General features: G+C 45.8%; 1 protein-coding gene across 1 annotated transcript in view; it reads right to left on the reverse strand.

The window, feature by feature from the left end:
• LOC109909474 (protocadherin Fat 3-like) overlaps positions 1-22,500 on the reverse strand; it is a 335,512-nt gene that overhangs the window by 10,283 nt on the left and 302,729 nt on the right. The window contains 6 exon segments of the mRNA XM_031796332.1: positions 6,023-6,136; positions 6,727-7,177; positions 7,555-7,828; positions 15,077-15,230; positions 17,649-17,892; positions 21,134-21,358. Of these exon segments, the coding sequence (XP_031652192.1) occupies positions 6,023-6,136; positions 6,727-7,177; positions 7,555-7,828; positions 15,077-15,230; positions 17,649-17,892; positions 21,134-21,358 (1,462 nt within the window).

The raw sequence follows: 22,500 nt of genomic DNA on the forward strand, positions 1-22,500 counted from the left end.
AAGAGAGAGAGAGGGCGAGGGAGGAAGGAAGAGAGAAAGATGAGAGAGGGAGCGCGAAGGGAGAGAGAGGGGAGAGAGGAAGAGAGAGAGGAGCGAGAGAGGAAGAGAGAGAGGGAGAGAGAGGAAGAGCTAGGGAGAGAGAGGAGAGGAGAGATAGAGAGGGAGAGAGCGGAAGAGAGAGGAGAGAGAGCAGGGAGAGAGAGAAGGGGAGAGTAGGGAAGGATAGAGGAAGGGAGAGAGAGGAGAGAGAGAGGAGAGAGAGAGGAAGAGAGATGAGAGGAAGAGATAGAGAGGGGCGAGAGAGGCAGAGGAGAGGGAGAGAGAGGAAGAGAGAGCGAGGGAGAGAGAAGGACGAGAAGAGGAGAGAGAGACGGAGAGGAGCGAGGGAGAGAGAGGGGCGAGAGAGAGAGAGAGAGGGAGAGGAGAGGGAGAGAGAGGAAGAGATGAAAGTAAATTGAAAGGAAGACGAGAGCGGGTAGAGAGAGGAAGAGACCAGAGAGAGAGGAGGAGAAGAGAGAGAGAAGGAGAGAGAGGAGAGAAGAGAGAGGAGAGAGAGGGAGAGAGGATGAGAGAGATGGAGAGAGAGCGGGAAGAGGAGAGGAAGATGAGAGAGGGGGAGAGGAGGAAGAGAGAGAGAGGGTGAGAGAGAGAGGGACGAAGAGAGGAAGAGAGAGAGAGAGAGGAAGAGAGAGAGGCGAGCCGAGAGGGAACTGAGGGAGAGAGAGAGGGACATGAGAGAGAGGCGGAAGGAGAGAGCAGGAATGAGAGAGGAGAGGGAGAGAGGAGGGACGAGAGAGAGGGGAAGAGAGAGAGACGGGAGAGAGAGGACGAGAGACGAGGGGAAGAGCGAGAGAGGAAGAGAGGAAGAGAGGAGAGAGAGGAGAGACGAGAAGTCGAGAGCAGAGAGGAGAGAGAGTCGAAGAGAGGGAAGATAGAGGAGGAAGAGAGAGAGAGGGAGAGAGAGAGAAGAGAGGAAGAGAGAGGAAGCGAGAGATGAGGACGAGCAGAGAAGAGAGAGAGAGGAGAGAGAGTAAGAAAGAGAGAGAGAGAGAGGGAGAGAGAGAGAGGAAGAGAGAGAGAGGAAGAGAGAGGGAGAGATAGAGAGGGAGAGCGAGGAAGAGGAGAGAGAGAGAGAGGAGAAAAAGTGAGCGAGAGAGAGGGAGAGAGAGAGGGGAGAGAGAGGAAGAAGGAAGAGAGAGGAGAGAGAGAGGAGAGAGAGGAAAGAGAGAGAGGGGAGAGATAGAGAGGGAGAGAGAGGAAGAGAGGAGAGAGAGGAGAGAGAGAGAGGAGAGAGAGGAAGAGAGAGGGCGAGGAGAGCGAGAGGGAGGGAGATAGAGAGGGAGGGAGAGATAGAGAGGGAGAGAGAGGAAGAGAGAGAGAGAGGGAGAGAAAGAGAGGAAGAGAGAGAGGGAGAGGAGAGAAGAGAGAGGAGAGGAGAGAGACGGGGGGGAGTGAGGAAGAGAGAGAGAGGAGGAGAGAGAGGAAGATAGAGAGAGGGAGAGAGTAGGAAAGAGAGAGGAGAGAGAGAGAGAGAGAGAGAGAGGGAGAGAGTGGAAGAGAGAGAGGGGGGAGAGAGAGAGAGAGAGAGGGATAGAGAGAGGGAAAGAGAGGAAGAGAGAGAGAGGAAGAGAGAGAGGAAGAGAGAGAGGGAGAGAGAGGAAGAGAGAGAGAGAGCGAGGGAGAGGAAGAGAGAGCGAGGGAGAGAGAGGAAGAGAGAAAGTGAGCGAGAGAGAGGGAGAGAGATAGGGAGAGAGTGAGGGAGCGAGAGGGAGAGAGAGAGGAAGAGAAGAAGAGAGGGGGAGAGAGGGAGAGGGGGGAGAAAGGGAGAGAGGGAGAGGGGGAGAAAGGGAGAGAGAGAGAGAGAGAGAGAGAGAGAAGAGTAAAGGGGAGTGAGAGAGGTGAGATGGATTGATGTGAGATAAAAGGGGGGGGGGTCACCTCTGTTGTAGCTCTGACCTTGATCCATGACTGACACTGTCAGGTGGGAGAACAGGAGAAGAGAGAGCTTTAGAGTGTTAGCGTGTGTGTGTTGTGTAAGAGGTGCCAGACAGGTGTTTGCGAAGCTTAGGATCGGACCATCTGAGACTCCCATCCACCTGAATGATTAATATATCAATCTATTTATGTATCGTTAATGTGTCCATTTATTTATGTATGTGTAATATGTTAGTGTATTTATGTATGTGTAAAATGTCAGTGTATTTATGTGTAATATGTCAGTTTATGTATGTGTAATATGTCAGTGTATTTATGTATGTGTAATATGTCAGTGTATTTATGTGTAATATGTCAGTTTATTTATGTATGTGTAATATGTCAGTGTATTTATGTGTAATATGTCAGTTTATTTATGTATGTGTAATATGTCAGTGTATTTATGTATGTGTACTATGTCAGTGTATTTATGTATGTGTACCATGTCAGTGTATTTATGTGTAATATGTCAGTGTATTTATGTATGTGTAATATGTCAGTGTATTTTATGTATGTGTACTATGTCAGTTTATTTATGTATGTGTAATATGTCAGTGTATTTATGTATGTGTACCATGTCAGTGTATTTATGTATGTGTACCATGTCAGTGTATTTATGTATGTGTACCATGTCAGTGTATTTATGTATGTGTACCATGTCAGTGTATTTATGTATGTGTAATATGTCAGTGTATTTATGTATGTGTACCATGTCAGTGTATTTATGTATGTGTACCATGTCAGTGTATTTATGTATGTGTACCATGTCAGTGTATTTATGTATGTGTACCATGTCAGTGTATTTATGTATGTGTAATATGTCAGTGTATTTTATGTATGTGTACTATGTCAGTTTATTTATGTATGTGTAATATGTCAGTGTATTTATGTATGTGTACCATGTCAGTGTATTTATGTATGTGTAATATGTCAGTGTATTTTATGTATGTGTAATATGTCAGTGTATTTATGTATGTGTAATAAAGAAAATAATGTACCTTTTACTCCATACATTTTCCCTTTCCCTGGTCCAATTCACACACTTATTAAGAGAATATCCCTGGTGATTTCTACTGCCTCTGATCCGACGGACTCACTAAACACAAATGCTTTGCTTGTAAATGATGTCTGCGTGTTGTAGTGTGCCCCTGGCTATCTTGAAATAAAAATGTTTAAAAAAAGAACATTGTGCTGTCAGGTTTGCTTAATATAAGCAATTTTAAATGATTTATACTTTTACTTTTGATACTTAAGTATATTTTTTGCTTCTACACCTGCATTGCTTGCTGTTTGGGGTTTTAGGCTGGGTTTCTGTACAGCACTTTGAGATATCAGCTGATGTACGAAGGGCTATATAAATACATTTGATTTGATTTGATTTACTTTTGATACTTAAGAATATTTAAAACCAAATACTTTAAAACTTTTACTCAAGTAGTATTTTACTTGGTGACCTTTACTTTGACTTGAGTGATTTTCTATTAAGGTATCTTTACTTTTACCCAAGTATGACAATTGGGGACTTTTTACACCACTTCCTTTTGGTCAGACACCCCCTCCCCCATTAACCCCTGGTGTGTGTGTGTGTGTGTGTGTTGAGGCTTGACATATGGGTTCCATGGAAGCTAGGTATTTGATGTGTACTGAAAATATAAAGCCTACAGTATGTGTGTACTTTGAGTTTACATTACATGCAAGCCATGTATTTTACATCATGCCTGAAGTACATGATTTTCAAACCACAGCACTGTCAGAGTATTGTCATGGAGAGCATTGGCATGGCATCTCATAGAGAGAGAGAAGTGCAGGGAGAAGTAAAGAGAGTGTCAGAAGGATAGAGAGAGAGAGAAGGATGGATGAGACATGGTACCTTCGTTTTCAATAGTGTCGACTGCATCATTGACCAGTCGAATGACGGTCACTATGGAGGCTTGGTGAAGAGAAGCAGAGGGAGGAGACACGGTTTGAGACACAGGAAGTTGACAACGGGCTGCCAGGAAGCAGAGCTACTATTGGCTGAAGATGGGATCTACACTAGAGACGTGTAGCATGGGAGGTGTCTGATCCAAAGCTACATATGGAACCAGACTTAGAAGACCTACACTCTTAGAAAATGTTTTGCTATCTAGTACCTAAAATAAGTTTTCGGCTGACCCCATAGGAGAACCCTTTTTGGTTCCAGGTAGAAAGAACCCTTTCGGGTTCCATGTAGAACCCTCTGTGTAAAGGGTTCTACCTGGAACCAAAAGGGTTCTTTCTACCTGGAACCAAAAAAGTTTATCCTATGGGGACAGCCAAATAACTATTTTGGAACCTTTTTTTCTAAGTGTGTAGGAGGGGGACTAACACAGAATCCATGTGCATTTGCTCATCCAAGTATTGGAGAGTATCCTCAGTACACACACACACACACACTTGTACCAACACACACTCCAATTTACATATGTATACATGAGGTAGGGCTGTGCTCAGAGAGACGAGAGCTAGACTGTTAAATTATGTTCTGAAGACATTCAATGAAAATCAGATAAATAAATAAATAAAAAACCAAAAGGAGAAATGAACATTATAATGACATCACATCTACTGGAGTGGTCAGCCAAACAGATTCAGATTGTTCTGTGGCCTGATTGGCTAATATCAGAGTAGGATATTATGTGAAATGTGATCATCTTGACAGTGAAGAGGTTCCATTAATTATGAATGCATTGCAGCTATGTAGTCTTGTACATAGTAGCAACACGCTATGATTATATAGATTCACATGTGGATGTCAGTGATTTTTGCAGAATGACCTGAGTGATCCATGTCAATCAAGAAACATTATAGGCTAACCCTCTAAGTAAAAATAACTACTACTGACTATTTCCCAATACCAAAACGCCAGAAAAACAAAGCACAAGTTCCATAACAATAACAAAAACACAGCACAATATAACACAACACAACACACAACAACTGGAACTGCAATATCAACGACTACAACCATTGAAAGATATGGGAAAGAACAACATGTGCTTGAATGCGTGATGATGAAACAATGACAAGGTAACAAACACAACATAGCTGTGTGGATGGAAGCACAGTGTTATTCCTCTTATGTCAGATGTCTGTCTGTGTGCACACAGTCACACTGTCATACTGTCATACTATCACTTCCAAATGAAAACAACAACCTGACAGGTATGGAAATCAACTAACACACTGTCACACTGTCACACTGTCACTTCCAAATGAAAACAACAACCTGACAGGTATGGAAATCAACTAACACACTGTCACTTCCAAATGAAAACAACAACCTGACAGGTATGGAAATCAACTAACACACTGTCACACTGTCACACTGTCATACTGTCCCTACTGTCACACTGTCACACTGTCATACTGTCCTACTGTCACACTGTCACACTGTCATACTGTCACACTGTCATACTGTCACACTGTCATACTGTCACACTGTCACTTCCAAATGAAAACAACAACCTGACAGGTTAAAATAAAACAATTCACGGGATTAAAATAACTGGATTAAAAACCGAGAAAAAACCCCTCCAAGAATGAACATGAACAGATTATATGAAACACATAAACCAAACAATAACATTGAGGACAAATAAACTAACACACTGGATATCAAATTGTTTTCCTGAAACACTTTTATACCACAGCAGGAGTAAATGCATCTGTTGGAGAGAGGGTGTTAGTTATTGTTAATCACAACATCTCTCTTTTAATGACCTAACATCACACCCGACTCGTCCCCTACCTAGTTCCCTATCTCTTAGGTGTTTGCAGATCTAAATGAACTGTTATTGACGCAATATGGCGATGGCGCGACCTCATCCGACGTGCTTTAGGGAGCTTCAGCCATATTGCTTTTAAATACAGTAGCTGGTACTTCTGAATCTGCAAACACCTAAGGCTAATGATAGGGGGTTAGGGGAAGACAAGACTAAGTTAAGTGTTCGGACCGGACGGCAGACTACCTCACTGTCACTATGGGTGTAGCCGTAAAGAGGCACGAGAAAGGAGGGGCATGTCTTACCGTTGTCGTCGCAGGAGTCGGAGTGGAAGGAGCTCAGTGATTGGACCTCAGAGTTGCTGCCCTTGTTGCTCCCTGAGAAACAGGTCATCTCTTCGCCCATATCTACCATTTTACCTGCAGGGAGAGGTCAGAGGGTAAAGTTCAGGGCGTCTGAGAGCGGTGGGAGCCACTGAAGAACAGGCTCGTTTGTACCAGGGCTGTCTTTGTTGTGGCACAAATCACACACATACTTTGGCTCCATCGACAACACTGCTGGCATCGAGAGCTAGATGTACCACTCACTCACACACACACACACACACACACACACACACACACACACACACACACACACACACACACACACACACACACACACACACACACACACACACACACACACACTTTTGATTTGGGAATCAAAGCCAGCTCATAATTAGGATGGTCTTGATAAACTGAACGTGATGATCTCTGAGTGTAGTTCTGTGTAATATGAATATGAATGAATATGGAAATGGGACAACAATGCACTCCCCCTCAAGGGTTCCTGGAAAAGAAAATCACTTGGAGGGATAATCAATCACACAAACGGAATATACAGTATGCATGAATACACACACACAAGACACCACAAACACGTATGAACAAAGACTGTACCACACACAAACAGGTTCAAACACATCACACTAATACATAACTATGTCCCCCCACCCACACACACTGACCCTCGTCGCTGTCCCAGGGGCTCTTGTGGATGGAGTCACAGTCAGAACGACAGGGCGAGACAGGTGGCAGGTTGGGCGCCACGCTACACACCACCACCCCCCTCCGTACTGTGCCTCCCAGAATCCTGGGTGACTCTGGGTGGAAGGTGCTCATCTCAGTGTGTTCCACGCCTCTCCCGTCCGCCATCTTCTCCAGCGTTGACCGCGGATCGCCTTGGAAACAGGGTGTATATGCCATGGGCCTCACAGGCACCTGGGGCGGGCCGAGCATTCCAGCTCCGCCACCTATCACAGTGGCGCACAGCCCCGCTTCGGCGTACAGGTTCAAGGGGTCTCCCGGTGTGCAGCGCAGGGTCTTGAACTGAACCCCGTTGGCCTTGTTTAACAGAGCTGCTGTTGCTGGATCTTGGACCAGCGTCAAGTTGTTACGGGAGTAGTTCTTCTGGAACACCTGGAGACAAAATATAGTTTTGGTATTTCTTGTAAAACAATATATAGGATTAAAGATGTAGGATCTTAATTTGAGACCGTTTCTGAGGCAGGAAAATAATCCTGCATCAACAGGAAATATGAATTTTTAGGGGTTGATAAATTTTTTCTTACGGGAAAATCAAGTCTGACATTTCTGTGGAAATTAGAAACATCAGAAGCCTTTTCAAACCTTAAATACAATACAAGTTTTAAATGTACTACATCGCAGGACAGTGTGATCAACTTAAGATCCTACATCTGTAAAAGCAACGAAGGCTGAATTATTTGATACAACTTACACATTTCATGGTAAAAATAAAAACACATAATAATAAGTAAACAACACAATACAAATACCTTCTTACGGAAGGCGATGAAGAGGATGATGAGGGTGACGATGACGAATAGGACAACAGCAATGCCGATCAGTTCTTCTTTCCCCACCATGGCGTGTCCAGCCTGCATGTCTGGTACCACCACGGGCCGCAGGCCGCAGAGCTGGCCCACGAAGCCTGCCGTGCAGTTGCAGTAGAACGAGCCGTGCGTGTTGACACACACACCGCCGTTCTCACATTCTGCTTCGCCACCCGTGGCTCCGCCCCGCTCACACTCGTTTATGTCTTCCTCGCACCTGGAGAGGGTGAACGGAGGAGGGAAGGGAGAGAAGGAAGACGAGAGAGGGATGAGGGGAAAACTTTGCATGGTAATTAGTTTAGATAGTCTGTACACTCCAAAACTTGAGGTAGGCATCAATATATCTAAACCTCTGTCACTTCAGGTGGCACTTAAAACAAATTGTCACAGGTAGTTTGTGGGACATTTAATAATTGCCTGACTAAAACTAATTAAGACTCTCCTTCCATTTGGAGGTGGGAGGGGAGACATGTAGAGAGGGTGACAGAGGACAGCTCAGGGACTCCCAGGGTGTTTCTCAAAATGCATACTACCGTGCTACCGTACTACCGGGCTACCGTACTACCATGCTACCGTACTACCGGGCTACCGTACTACCGTGTTACCGTGCTACCGTACTACCGTGCTACCGTACTACCGTGCTACCATACTACCGTGCTACCTGCTACCGTGCTACCTGCTACCGTACTAACGTACTACCATACTACCGTGCTACCATACTACCGTCCATACTACCTTACTACCCGTACTACCGTGCTACCGTACTACCTGCTACCGTACTACCATACTACCGTACTACCGTGCTACCATACTACCGTGCATACTACCTTACTACCGTGCATACTACCTTACTACCCGTACTACCGTGCTACCGTACTACCTGCTACCGTACTACCGTCCTACCATACTACCGTGCATACTACCTTACTACCCGTACTACCGTGCTACCGTACTACAATACTAACGTGCATACTACCATACTACCGTACTACCATACTACCGTACTACCGTGCTACCATACTACCGTGCATACTAACATACTACCGTGCTACCATACTACCGTGCATACTACCATACTACCGTGCATACTACCATACTACCGTGCTACCATACTACCGTGCATACTACCTTATTACCCGTACTACCGTGCTACCATACTACCGTGCTACCATACTACCGTGCATACTACCATACTACCGTACTACTGTGCTACCACACGACCCGTACTACCGTACTACCCGTACTACCATACTACCCGTACTACCATACTACCGTACTACCGTACTACCCGTACTACCGTACTACCCGTACTACCCATGCTACCGTACTACCGTACTACCGTACTACCCATACTACTGTACTACCCATACTACTGTACTATCTGTACTACCTGTACTACCGTGCTACCGTACTACCCGTACTATCCATACTACCGTACTACCCGTACTACCGTACTACCCGTACTACTGTACTACCATACTACCCGTACTACTGTACTACCCGTACTACCGTGCTACCCATACTACCGTACTACCCGTACTACCGTACTACCTGTACTACCGTACTACCGTACTACCCATACTACCGTACTACCATACTACCGTATTACCGTACTACCTGTACTACCGTACTACCCGTACTACCCGTACTATCGATACTACCGTACTACCCATACTATCCATACTACCATACTACCCATACTACCGTACTACCCGTACTACTGTACTACTGTACTACCCGTACTACCGTTCTACCCATACTACCGTACTACCCGTACTACCCATACTACCGTACTACCGTACTACCTGTACTACCGTACTACCCGTGCTACCGTACTACTATACTACCATACTACCGTGCTTCGAGCAAGCAAATTGGAGCACGGGAGGGTTGGAGTATGAGTCCAAATTAAAGTATGCGAAAGGGAGCCTGGAGGGCACTTCTTGAATGCATACTCCGTTTGTATATATTTTAAGCTTTAACGGAAAGTATGAAAATAAATATGACGCAACCATGTAAAAAATTGAAGCAATGGCTGAAGCGAGAGAAAATACACTGACTTAGGAAAGAAATGTTGCCTATTCACATCTCATATGTTGCCTGACTACAGTATTTTTTATCTTGATATGTTAATAAATACAGGCTGCGTTAATTATTGCATGTTTACCTGCCTACGTACCCTATATAGCAAGCCCAAAATAAGTAAACAGGGCTAACTGACTAGCTACTAGTACTGTTAGCTAGCCAGATAGCCACAAAGAATTGATAGCTAGCTACACACGAAGAATGGACATCAATCTTGCAAAATATTAGCTTTATTAATTGTAAATAATTGTTGCCTTTTTAACTGCTAGCTAGATTATTATGATTCACACATCTAGCTGATAATTCTGAAGTAAAACATGTGCTTTGTGTATATCTTGTTTCATCTATTGTTGTCGTCATTGTCTTGGCTGGAAGAAGGTTCAGTGAAAGGAAGATACAGAGTGAGGTAATACAGTAGGGTGAGATGCAGCATGAGGTAATACAGTAGGGGGAGATGCAGCATGAGGTAATACAGTAGGGGGAGATGCAGCATGAGGTAATACAGTAGGGTGAGATGCAGCATGAGGTAATACAGTAGGGGGAGATGCAGCATGAGGTAATACAGTAGGGGGAGATGCAGTGTGAGGTAATACAGTAGGGGCAGATGTAGCATGAGGTAATACAGTAGGGGGAGATGCAGCATGAGGTAATACAGTATGGGGAGATACAGCATGAGGTAATACAGTAGGGGGAGATGCAGCATGAGGTAATACAGTAGGGGGAGATACAGCATGAGGTAATACAGTAGGGGGAGATGCAGCGTGAGGTATGAGGTAATACAGTAGGGGGAGATGCAGCATGAGGTAATACAGTAGGGGGAGATGCAGCATGAGGTAATACAGTAGGGGGAGATATAGCATGAGGTAATACAGTAGGGGGAGATGCAGCATGAGGTAATACAGTAGGGGGAGATGCAGCGTGAGGTAATACAGTAGGGGGAGATGCAGCATGAGGTAATACAGTAGGGGGAGATGCAGCGTGAGGTAATACAGTAGGGGGAGATGCAGCATGAGGTAATACAGTAGGGGGAGATGCAGCATGAGGTAATACAGTAGGGGGAGATGCAGCATGAGGTAATACAGTAGGGGGAGATGCAGCGTGAGGTAATACAGTAGGGGGAGATGCAGCATGAGGTAATACAGTAGGGAGAGAAGCAGCGTGAGGTAATACAGTAGGGGGAGATGCAGCATGAGGTAAAACAGTAGGGGGAGATGCAGCGTGAGGTAATACAGTAGGGGGAGATGCAGAGTGAGATAATACAGCAGGGGGAGATGCAGCGTGAGGTAATACAGTAGGGTGAGATGCAGCATGAGGTAATACAGTAGGGGGGAGATGCAGCGTAAGGTAATACAGTAGGGGGAGATGCAGCGTGAGGTAATACAGTAGGGGGAGATGCAGCATGAGGTAATACAGTAGGGTGAGATGTAGCGTGAGGTAATACAGTAGGGGGAGATGTAGCGTGAGGTAATACAGTAGGGGGAGATGCAGCGTGAGGTAATACAGTAGGGAGAGATGCAGCACGAGGTAATACAGTAAGGAGAGATGCAGCGTGAGGTAATACAGTAGGGGGAGATGCAGCATGAGGTAATACAGTAGGGGGAGATGCAGCGTGAGGTAATACAGTAGGGGGAGATGCAGAGTGAGGTAATACAGCAGGGGGAGATGCAGAGTGAGGTAAAACAGTAGGGGGAGATGCAGCGTGAGGTAATACAGTAGGGGGAGATGCAGCGTGAGGTAATACAGTAGGGGGAGATGCAGCGTGAGGTAATACAGTAGGGGGAGATGCAGCATGAGGTAATACAGTATGGGGAGATACAGCATGAGGTAATACAGTAGGGTGAGATGCAGCATGAGGTAATACAGTAGGGGGAGATGCAGCATGAGGTAATACAGTAGGGGGAGACACAGCATGAGGTAATACAGTAGGGGGAGACACAGCATGAGGTAATACAGTAGGGGGAGATGCAGCATGAGGTAATACAGTAGGGGGAGATATAGCATGAATTAATACAGTAGGGGGAGACACAGCATGAGGTAATACAGTAGGGTGAGATGCAGCGTGAGGTAATACAGTAGAGGGAGATGCAGCATAGGGTAAAACAGTAGGGGTAGATGCAGCGTGAGGTAATACAGTAGGGGGAGATGCAGAGTGAGGTAATACAGTAGGGGGAGATGCAGCATGAGGTAATACAGTAGGGGGAGATACAGCATGAGGTAATACAGTAGTGGGAGATACAGAGTGAGGTAATACAGTAGGGGAAGATGCAGCATGAGGTAATACAGTAGGGGGAATGGTAGGTAATACCGTAGGGGGAGATGCAGCATGAGGTAATACAGTAGGTGGGAAATGCAGTGTGAGGTAATACAGTAGGGGGAGATGCAGCATGAGGTAATACAGTAGGGGGAGATACAGCATGAGGTAATACAGTAGTGGGAGATACAGAGTGAGGTAATACAGTAGGGGAAGATGCAGCATGAGGTAATACAGTAGGGGGAGATGCAGCATGAGGTAATACAGTAGGGTGAGATGCAGAGTGAGGTAATACAGTAGGGGGAGATGCAGCATGAGGTAATACAGTAGGGGGAGATACAGCATGAGGTAATACAGTAGGGGGAGATGCAGCATGAGGTAATACAGTAGGGAGAGATGCAGCATGAGTTAATACAGTAGGGTGAGATGCAGCGTGAGGTAATACAGTAGGGTGAGATGCAGAGTGAGGTAATACAGTAGGGGGAGATGCAGCATGAGGTAATACAGTAGGGGGAGATGCAGCATGAGGTAATACAGTAGGGTGAGATGCAGAGTGAGGTAATACAGTAAGGGGAGATGCAGCATGAGGTAATACAGTAGGGGGAGATACAGCATGAGATAATACAGTAGGGGAGATGCAGCATGAGGTAATACAGTAGGGGGAGATGCAGCATGAGGTAATACAGTAGGGGGAGATGCAGCATGACGTAATACAGTAGGGTGAGATGCAGCGTGAGGTAATACAGTAGGGTGAGATGCAGAGTGAGGTAATACAGTAGGGGTTGATTCAGCATGAGGTAATACAGTAGGGGGAGATGCAGCGTGAGGTAATACAGTAGGGGGAGATGCAGCGTAAGGTAATACAGTAGGGGGAGATGCAGCATGAGGTAATACAGTAGGGGGAGATACAGAGTGAGGTAATACAGTAGGGGAGATGCAGCATGAGGTAATACAGTAGGGGGAGATGCAGCATGAGGTAATACAGTAGGGGGAGATGCAGCGTGAGGTAATACAGTAGGGGGAGATGTAGCATGAGGTAATAGAGTAGGGGGAGATACAGCATGAGGTAATACATTAGGGGGAGATACAGCATGAGGTAATACAGTAGGGGGAGATGCAGCATGAGGTAATACAGTAGGGGGAGATGCAGCATGAGGTAATACAGTAGGGGGAGATGCAGCATGAGGCAATAGAGTAGGGGAGATGTAGCATGAGTTAATACAGTAGGGGGAGATGCAGCATGAGTTAATACAGTAGGGGGAGATGCAGCGTGAGGTAATACAGTAGGGGGAGATGTAGCATGAGTTAATACAGTAGGGGGAGATGCAGCATGAGGTAATACAGTAGGGGGAGATGCAGCATGAGGTAATACAGTAGGGGGAGATGCAGCATGAGGTAATACAGTAGGGGGAGATGCAGCATGAGTTAATATAGTAGGGTGAGATGTAGCATGAGTTAATACAGTAGGGGGAGATGTAGCATGAGGTAATACAGTAGGGGGAGATATAGCATGAGTTAATACAGTAGGGGGAGATGTAGCATGAGTTAATATAGTAGGGTGAGATGTAGCATGAGTTAATACAGTAGGGGGAGATGTAGCATGAGGTAATACAGTAGGGGGAGATGTAGCATGAGTTAATATAGTAGGGTGAGATGTAGCATGAGTTAATACAGTAGGGGGAGATGTAGCATGAGTTAATACAGTAGGGGGAGATGTAGCATGAGGTAATACAGTAGGGGGAGATGTAGCATGAGTTAATACAGTAGGGGGAGATGTAGCATGAGTTAATACAGTAGGGGGAGATGTAGCATGAGTTAATACAGTAGGGGGAGATGTAGCATGAGGTAATACAGTAGGGGGAGATGTAGCATGAGTTAATATAGTAGGGGGAGATGTAGCATGAGGTAATACAGTAGGGGGAGATGTAGCATGAGGTAATACAGTAGGGGGAGATGTAGCATGAGTTAATATAGTAGGGGGAGATATAGCATGAGTTAATATAGTAGGGGGAGATGTAGCATGAGTTAATACAGTAGGGTGAGATGTAGCATGAGTTAATACAGTAGGGGGAGATGCAGCATGAGGTAATACAGTAGAGGGGAGTGCAAGTGCTTCTCAAATGAAATGTTTATGTGTTCTCCACACCTTCGTCCTCACAGGATTGTACTCAAGAGAACGCGGTCAGAGAATGCACACGGAGCATGAGGGTGAGGAGCACGGTAGTATGCATAATGAAAAACAACACTAGTCTCATATGTTCACAATCAAATAATGAACACGCTGAGGTTGACTTTCCTGATCTTTCTCATCTGAAATTAAATTGGCTTTGATGATGGAACAAGCTGCTGGCGTGTGTGTGTGTGTGTGTGTGTGTTTCAGCAAGTAATAAAAGCGTTTCAGTGCATTAATTAGTGAGCTTGTGACTGTAGCTCATCCTCATTAAGACTGCCTGTAGCCTTGATTTCTGAGGCATTAGATATTCTAATGTAACACAGTGGAACACCCCTAAACCCCTGGAGACAAGGAGACAAGCAGAATGAAATGTCATATTTTTTTTTATCTTTCAACTCTTTGAGTGAATCTTACAGGCTGCAGGCAGCTTGGGGTCTCTGCCTCTCCCGAGTGGCACAGCAGTCTAAGGCACTGCATCTTAGTGCTAGAGGTGTCACTACAGACCCTGGTTTGATTCCAAGCTGTATCACAACCAACTGTGATTGGGAGTCCCATAGGGGTTAGGGTTTGGCCGGGGTAGACCGTCATTGTAAATAAGAATTTGTTCTTAACTATACAGGTTAAATAAAAAATATTAATTATACTCATCTACCTATCACTGTAGAGAAGAGCTGGTGTATACTGCCACCCAGTGGAAATGATGAGGCATTGCATTTACAGTGATGTTATTTATGACGTACATTATATTATTTCCACTACTTTCGCCAGTAGGAAGCTGAAATGGTTAAAACAAACAGCTAATTTAAAAGGTGGGTGTTTATGTGTCTCTCTGTGTGTCATAAATGGATGTTATAATCTGTGTGTCTGAGACTCCCGGGGTGTATGTTCAGGACAGGAGTGTGTTGGCGTGTACACTGTATGTTTACAGTGTGATCATTAATGTGATAGTAACTCACGTGATGCCCTTGAAACCTCTCCTGCAGCTGCAGAGGAAAGCGTTGCCGATGGCTTTGCACACACCGCTGTTGTGGCATGGGTTGGGAATGCATGCCGTGATCTCAGTCTCACAGCGCCCCCCAGTGTACTGGGGACCGCAACTACAGGCAAAACCTGACAGAGAGAAGAGGGGGAGAGAGAGGGAGAGACAAGAGAGAAAAAAGTACATTTACATTTGAGTCATTCAGCAGACACTCTTATCCAGAGAGATGTACAGTTAGTGCAGTCATCTTATGATAGCTAGGTGAGACAACCACACATCACAGTCATAGCAAGTACAGTTTTCCTCAATAAAGTAGCTATCAGCAGAGTCAGAGCTAGTACGGGGGGGAAGTGTGTGTTAAATGAAGTATTCTGCATACAGGTGTGTAGTGCTACAATTTAACAAAGCATTCAGACCATCACATCAGAACACACACACACTCCATCACACACACACTCATACTCCATCACACACAAAGTCCATCACACACAAACTCCATCACACACAAACTCACGCTCCATCGCACTCACGCTCCATCACACACATAGGAATGTGTTCAGTGCCGTGGAGACTAGTGTGTGCATTGTTTGAGCTTTGGCGGTGCTGCCAGGGATAGTTGGCCTCGGGTTGGTGAGAGCTTGCCAGCCTAAACACAAACACACACACCTCTGGGAAATCACACGGGTACACATACACACACACACACACACACACACACACACACACACACACACACACACACACACACACACACACACACACACCTTCTGGAAAACACAGGGAAATGTCATTGCATTTATTGACACAGCGCAATCACACACACACACACACACACACACACACACACACACAGCGGGATACCGGAATACATACACACACACTCCGATAACCTTTACAAAGAGGTCGGGCATGCCAAAAAATGATCACAAAAATTACAACAAAAATCCCCATTAACTGAACCTTATTACAGCCAGGACAAACATGACAAGTCCCAGAATGCCGTGCTCTTTTCAGAGCGCTCCGCCTCTCGTTGTGAATTAGAAATGCGAGCGAGGAGACCGGGAGAGATCAACCCGCGGGAGAGTTAAGTCACTTTCTGTGTGTTGAGTCTTGGCCTCGATGTGTTAAGTCAGCACGTTAAGTCAAGGGGTCACCCTGCTGAGTCCAGGCTGGGAATTTCGATAGCGATGACATTTAACCAGGCTTCCCTATTGACTGCAGTAAAATGCCAAAGGATAAAAATAAAAATAAATGTCTTGAGACTTCACTGTAGTTAGATTTGAAAAGGATACGATTCGTTCATGTAGGCCTTTTGAGTTCAGACAAAAAGAGGAGAGATATGAACCGACAGAAAAACTAAGAGCAGGTCGAGAGATATGACAACACAAAGAGAGGAAGAGAAGGAGAGAGAGAAGGTGATCAGGCAGACAAAAAGGAGCAGACAGATACAGGCAGACAAAAAGGAGCAGACAGAAACGGGCAGACAGATACAGGCAGACAAAAAGGAGCAGACAGATACAGGCAGACAAAAAGGAGCAGACAGATACAGGCAGACAAAAAGGAGCAGACAGATACAGGCAGACAAAAAGGAGCAGACAGATACAGGCAGACAAAAAGGAGCAGACAGAAATGGGCAGACAGATACAGGCAGACAAAAAGGAGCAGACAGATACAGGCAGACAAAAAGGAGCAGACAGATACAGGCAGACAAAAAGGAGCAGACAGATACAGGCAGACAAAAAGGAGCAGACAGATACAGGCAAACAAAAAGGAGCAGACAGATACAGGCAGACAAAAAGGAGCAGACAGATACAGGCAGACAAAAAGGAGCAGACAGATACAGGCAGACAAAAAGGAGCAGACAGATACAGGCAGACAAAAAGGAGCAGACAGATACAGGCAGACAAAAAGGAGCAGACAGATACAGGCAGACAAAAAGGAGCAGACAGATACAGGCAGACAAAAAGGGAGATGAAGGAGTATAGAAGGCTATTTCACAATCACACCTTTGGGAAACAGTGGGTCAAGGACAGTTTAATTAGGAGTTAATTATGGATGAATAATAGAATAATGTTGAGGGGAGATCCAGATTTCTGGAGAGGTTATAGTCAGCAGGCTGGCACAGATCCCCATCCATCACCCTGGTGCTAAACGCTAATCAATCAAACTATCAATCAGGAAATCTTCCTATCAGTGTGTGTATTATGGACACTAAAGGTCACCAATAATCTCTGTCCTCGAGAGCTACAGGGTGGTGCAGGCGTTTGTTTCACACGTGCACCAGAGGAGGCTGGTGTGATGAGCAATAGGAGGACGGGTTTATTTTAATGGCTGGATTGGAATAAATGGAACAGTATCAAACACAACAAACATATGGAAACCATGTTAGACTCTGTTCCATTTATTCAATTTCAGCCATCACAATGAGCCCTCCTCCTATAGCTCCTCCCACCAGCCTCCTCTGGTGCGCGCACACACACACACACACACACACACACACACACAGTCCCGACCACATCCATTTCCATCTTGCAGTTCACCAGACTCACCACCAGAGGGCAGGCTGTTGCAGGTAGCGCCGTGGAGACAGGGCTGTTTCAAGCAGGCGTCGGGGTAGAGAACACAGCCCAGTTTCAGCTCTGTCAGGCCCACCACCTCAGCATAGCGACTCCTCTTGTTCTGCAGGGGCAGCTCGTTGTTGTTGAGCATCACAGAGTCCAGGCAGCCCTGGAAACCATCCGTCACCCGAGGACCCTTCTTGTCTGTCAGGCTGCGAGAGTTAGGAGGTTGGACCTGGGGGAGAGGAGAAACATGAGTGACACATCGGATTTATGTATACAAACAAACAAACAAATATTGTACTGTATATTAATATGTATAGCATACAAAACTACAACATCAAACCAGAATGAATACCTAGCTTTTTCATGTTGTTTTCTGAGTATGGAGCAAGCATTGTTCAGACAACAACATAGTATAACAACATAATGTATACATCAATGATGTCGCTCTCGCTGCGGGTGATTCCTTGATCCACCTCTATGGAGACGACACCATTCTATATACATCAATGATGTCGCTCTCGCTGCGGGTGATTCCCTGATCCACCTCTATGCAGACGACACCATTCTGTATACATCAAAGATGTCGCTCTCGCTTCGGGTGATTCCCTGATCCACCTCTATGCAGACGACACCATTCTGTATACATCAAAGATGTCGCTCTCGCTGCGGGTGATTCCCTGATCCACCTCTACGCAGACGACACCATTCTGTATACATCTGGCCCTTCTTTGGACACTGTGTTAACTAACCTCCAAATGAGCTTCAATGCCATACAACTCTCCTTCCGTGGCCTCTATAACTACTCTTAAACGCTAGTAAAACTAAATTCATGCTCTTCAACCGGTTGCTGCCCGCACCCGCCCGCCCGACTAGTATCAGTACTCTGGACGGTTCTGACCTAGAATACGTGAAAACTACAAATACCTAGGTGTCTGGCTAGACTGTAAACTCTCCTTCCAGACTCATATCAAACATCTCCAATCCAAAATCAAATCTAGAATCGGCTTCTATTTCGCAACAAATTCTCCTTTACTCACGCCACCAAATTAACCCTAGTAAAACTGACTATCCTACCAATCCTTGACTTCGGCGATGTCATCTACAAAATAGCTTCCAATACTCTACTCAGTGCCATCAGATTATCACTCCAGTGTTAATGCTAAATTGTAATTACTTTGCTACTATGGCCTATTTATTGCCGTACCTCCTCATGCCATTTGCACACACTGTATATAGACTTTATTATTTTTCTATTGTGTTATTAACTGTATGCTAGTTTATTCCATGTGTAACTGTGCTGTTTGTGTCGCACTGCTTTGCTTTATCTTGACCAGGTCGCAGTTGTAAATGAGAACTTTTTCTCAACTAGTTTACCTGGTTATATAAAGGTGAAATAAAATAAATAAATAAAAGACTAAGATTCTGATCTCCACATTCCCTAAATACAGTACATTCATAAATACACACACAGGCTGTATTCCTCAGAGCTTCCTATCCAGAGCTTCCTATCCAGAGCTTCCTATCCAGAGCTCCCTATCCAGAGCTTCCGAGGCAGAGCTTCCGATTCCGAGCTCCCTATCCAGAGCTTCCTATCCAGAGCATTCTATCCAGAGCTCCCTATGCAGAGCTCCTATCCAAAGCTTCCTGTCCAGAGCTTCCTATAAAGAGCTCCTATCTAAAGCTTCCTATCCAGAGCTTCCTATCCAGAGCTCCCTATCCAGAGCTCCTATCCAGAGCTTCCAATGGAGAGCTCCTATACAGAGCTCCCTATCCAGAGCTCCTATCCAGAGCTTCCAATGCAGAGCTTCCTATCTAAAGCTTCCTATGCAAAGCTTCCTATGCAGAGCTCCCTATGCAGAGCTCCTATCCAGAGCTTCCTATCCAGAGCTCCCTATCCAGAGCTTCCTATGCAGAGCTCCTATTCAGAGCTTCCTATCCAGAGCTCGCTATCCAGAGCTCCCTAGCCAGAGCTCCCTAGCCAGAGCTCCCTAGCCAGAGCTTCCTAGCCAGAGGTTCCTATGCAGAGCTCCCTATCCAGAGCTTCCTATGCAGAGCTCCTGTCCAGAGCTTCCTATGCAGAGCTTCCTATGCAGAGCTCCTGTCCAGAGCTTCCTATGCAGAGCTCTCTATGCAGAGCTCCTGTCCAGAGCTTCCTATACAAAGCTCCTTTTCCAGAGATTCCTATTCAGAGCTTCCTATCTAAAGCTTCCTATGCAGAGCTCCTATCCAGAGCTTCCTAGCCAGAGCTTCCTATACAGAGCTTCCTATCCACAGCTTCCTATACAGAGCTCCCTTTCTAGAGCTTCCTATGCAGAGCTCCTATCCAGAGCTTCCTATCCAGAGCTTCCGATACAGAGCTCCCCGTCAGAGCTTCCTATCCAAAGCTTCCTCTCCAGAGCATCCTATGCAGAACTCCTTTCCAGAGCTTCCTATACAGAGCTCCCTATCCAGAGCTTCCTATACAGAGCTCCCTATCCAGAGCTTCCTATACAGAGCTCGCTATCCAGAGCTTCCTATACAGAGCTCGCTATCCAGAGCTTCCTATTCAGAGCTTCCAACCCAGCGCATTACCTTGTGTTTTGTTCTTCACTCTGACTAGATTAAATTGGTAAGAGCATTATAGAGACATACTATACTCACACATACTAATCCATGAAGCTCGCACATGCAAAACACACACAGCCACGCCCAAACAAACATATTAGTGTCCCGAACTCACATACTCACAACAACCCTCCCCACTCTGAAAGAATCCGTCACACACCCATTCCCATACATGTTTGTTTTACTATCCTTCTGGGGACCCAACAATTGATTCACATTCAAAATCCAATTTTCCATAACCTGTAACCCCAAACCCGAACCTAACTCCTAACCCTACTTCTAACCATAACCCGAACCTAACTCCTAACCCTACTTCTAACCATAACCCGAACCTAACTCCTAACCCTACTTCTAACCATAACCTGAACCTAACTCCTAACCCTACTTCTAACCATAACCTGAACCTAACTCCTAACCCTACTTCTAACCATAACCATAACCCGAACCTAACACCTAACCCTACTTCTAACCATAACCCGAACCTAACTCCTAACCATAACCATAACCCGAACCTAACTCCTAACCCTACTTCTAACCATAACCCGAACCTAACTCCTAACCCTACTTCTAACTATAACCATAACCCGAACCTAACTCCTAACCCTACTTCTAACCATAACCCTAATTGTAACCCTAAAATAGCCTTTTTCCTTTTGAGGACCAGCAAAATGGCCCCAATTTTCCTTGTTTTATTACCCTTGTAAGGCCTTCTGGTCCCTAAAAACACACACACACACACAAATGCGCACGCACACGCGCACACACACACACACACACACACACACACACACACACACACACACACACACACACACACACACACATACACACACACACACACCCCTTCCCCTCCACAGAACGCCCACCTGTGCTCCAAAGTAGATAGACCCATCTGCCCCTAGTGGTTGGAAGGTTGGCGGTCCTCTCCTCCTCTCCACATAGCTGTCGTCCAGAGACAGACTGGTGAAGTTACGGTTGAGCTCCAGAGTCACCGTGTGCCAGTTCCCATCGTTGATAGGCCTCCCAGAAATACCCAGCACACCAGGGCTGTTCCCACAGTCCAGCTGGAACCAGAGCTTACCCTCCTCCAGCTGTCAATCACAACAAGAAAGGCAGGGTTTAGACACAGATGAGAGGGGATGAAGGGGTTTAGCCTCAGGAAATAACATGGGTGGATCATGCTGTGGGTAACCAGACTATCCATGCTTCTTTACAGTGTGTATAACACAGTATTCTGGGCACATGTCTGTCTGTTATGTTAGTACAGGGATTAGCATGTGTGTACCTTAAACAGGGGTCAGCAAGGGTACATGTGTGTGTGTGTGTACCTTCAGTATAGTGCAGGGGTCAGTGTGTGTGTGTGTACCTTCAATACAGTGCAGGGGTCAGTGTGTATGTGTGTGTACCTTCAGTACAGTGCAGGGGTCAGTGTGTGTGTGTGTGTACCTTCAGTACAGTGCAGGGTTCAGTGTGTGTGTGTACCTTCAGTACAGTGCAGGGGTCAGTGTGTGTGTGTGTGTGTGTGTGTGTGTGGGTACCTTCAGTATAGTGCAGGGGTCAGAGTGTGTGTGTGGGTACCTTCAGTATAGTGCAGGTGTCAGAGTGTGTGTGTGGGTACTTTCAGTATAGTGCAGGGGTCAGAGTGTGTGTGTGGGTACCTTCAGTATAGTGCAGGGGTCAGAGTGTGTGTGTGGGTACCTTCAGTATAGTGCAGGGGTCAGAGTGTGTGTGTGGGTACCTTCAGTATAGTGCAGGGGTCAGTGTGTGTGTGTGGGTACATTCAGTATAGTGCAGGGGTCAGAGTGTGTGTGTGGGTACCTTCAGTATAGTGCAGGGGTCAGAGTGTGTGTGTGGGTACCTTCAGTATAGTGCAGGGGTCAGAGTGTGTGTGTGGGTACCTTCAGTATAGTGCAGGGGTCAGAGTGTGTGTGTGGGTACCTTCAGTATAGTGCAGGGGTCAGAGTGTGTGTGTGGGTACCTTCAGTATAGTTCAGGGGTCAGAGTGTGTGTGTGGGTACCTTCAGTATAGTGCAGGGGTCAGAGTGTGTGTGTGGGTACCTTCAGTATAGTGCAGGGGTCAGAGTGTGTGTGTGGGTACCTTCAGTATAGTGCAGGGGTCAGTGTGTGTGTGTGGGTACATTCAGTATAGTGCAGGGGTCAGAGTGTGTGTGTGGGTACCTTCAGTATAGTGCAGGGGTCAGAGTGTGTGTGTGGGTACCTTCAGTATAGTGCA

Source organism: Oncorhynchus kisutch, linkage group LG18 (genome assembly GCF_002021735.2).
Source record: "Oncorhynchus kisutch isolate 150728-3 linkage group LG18, Okis_V2, whole genome shotgun sequence".
Taxonomy (NCBI): Eukaryota; Metazoa; Chordata; class Actinopteri; order Salmoniformes; family Salmonidae; genus Oncorhynchus; species Oncorhynchus kisutch.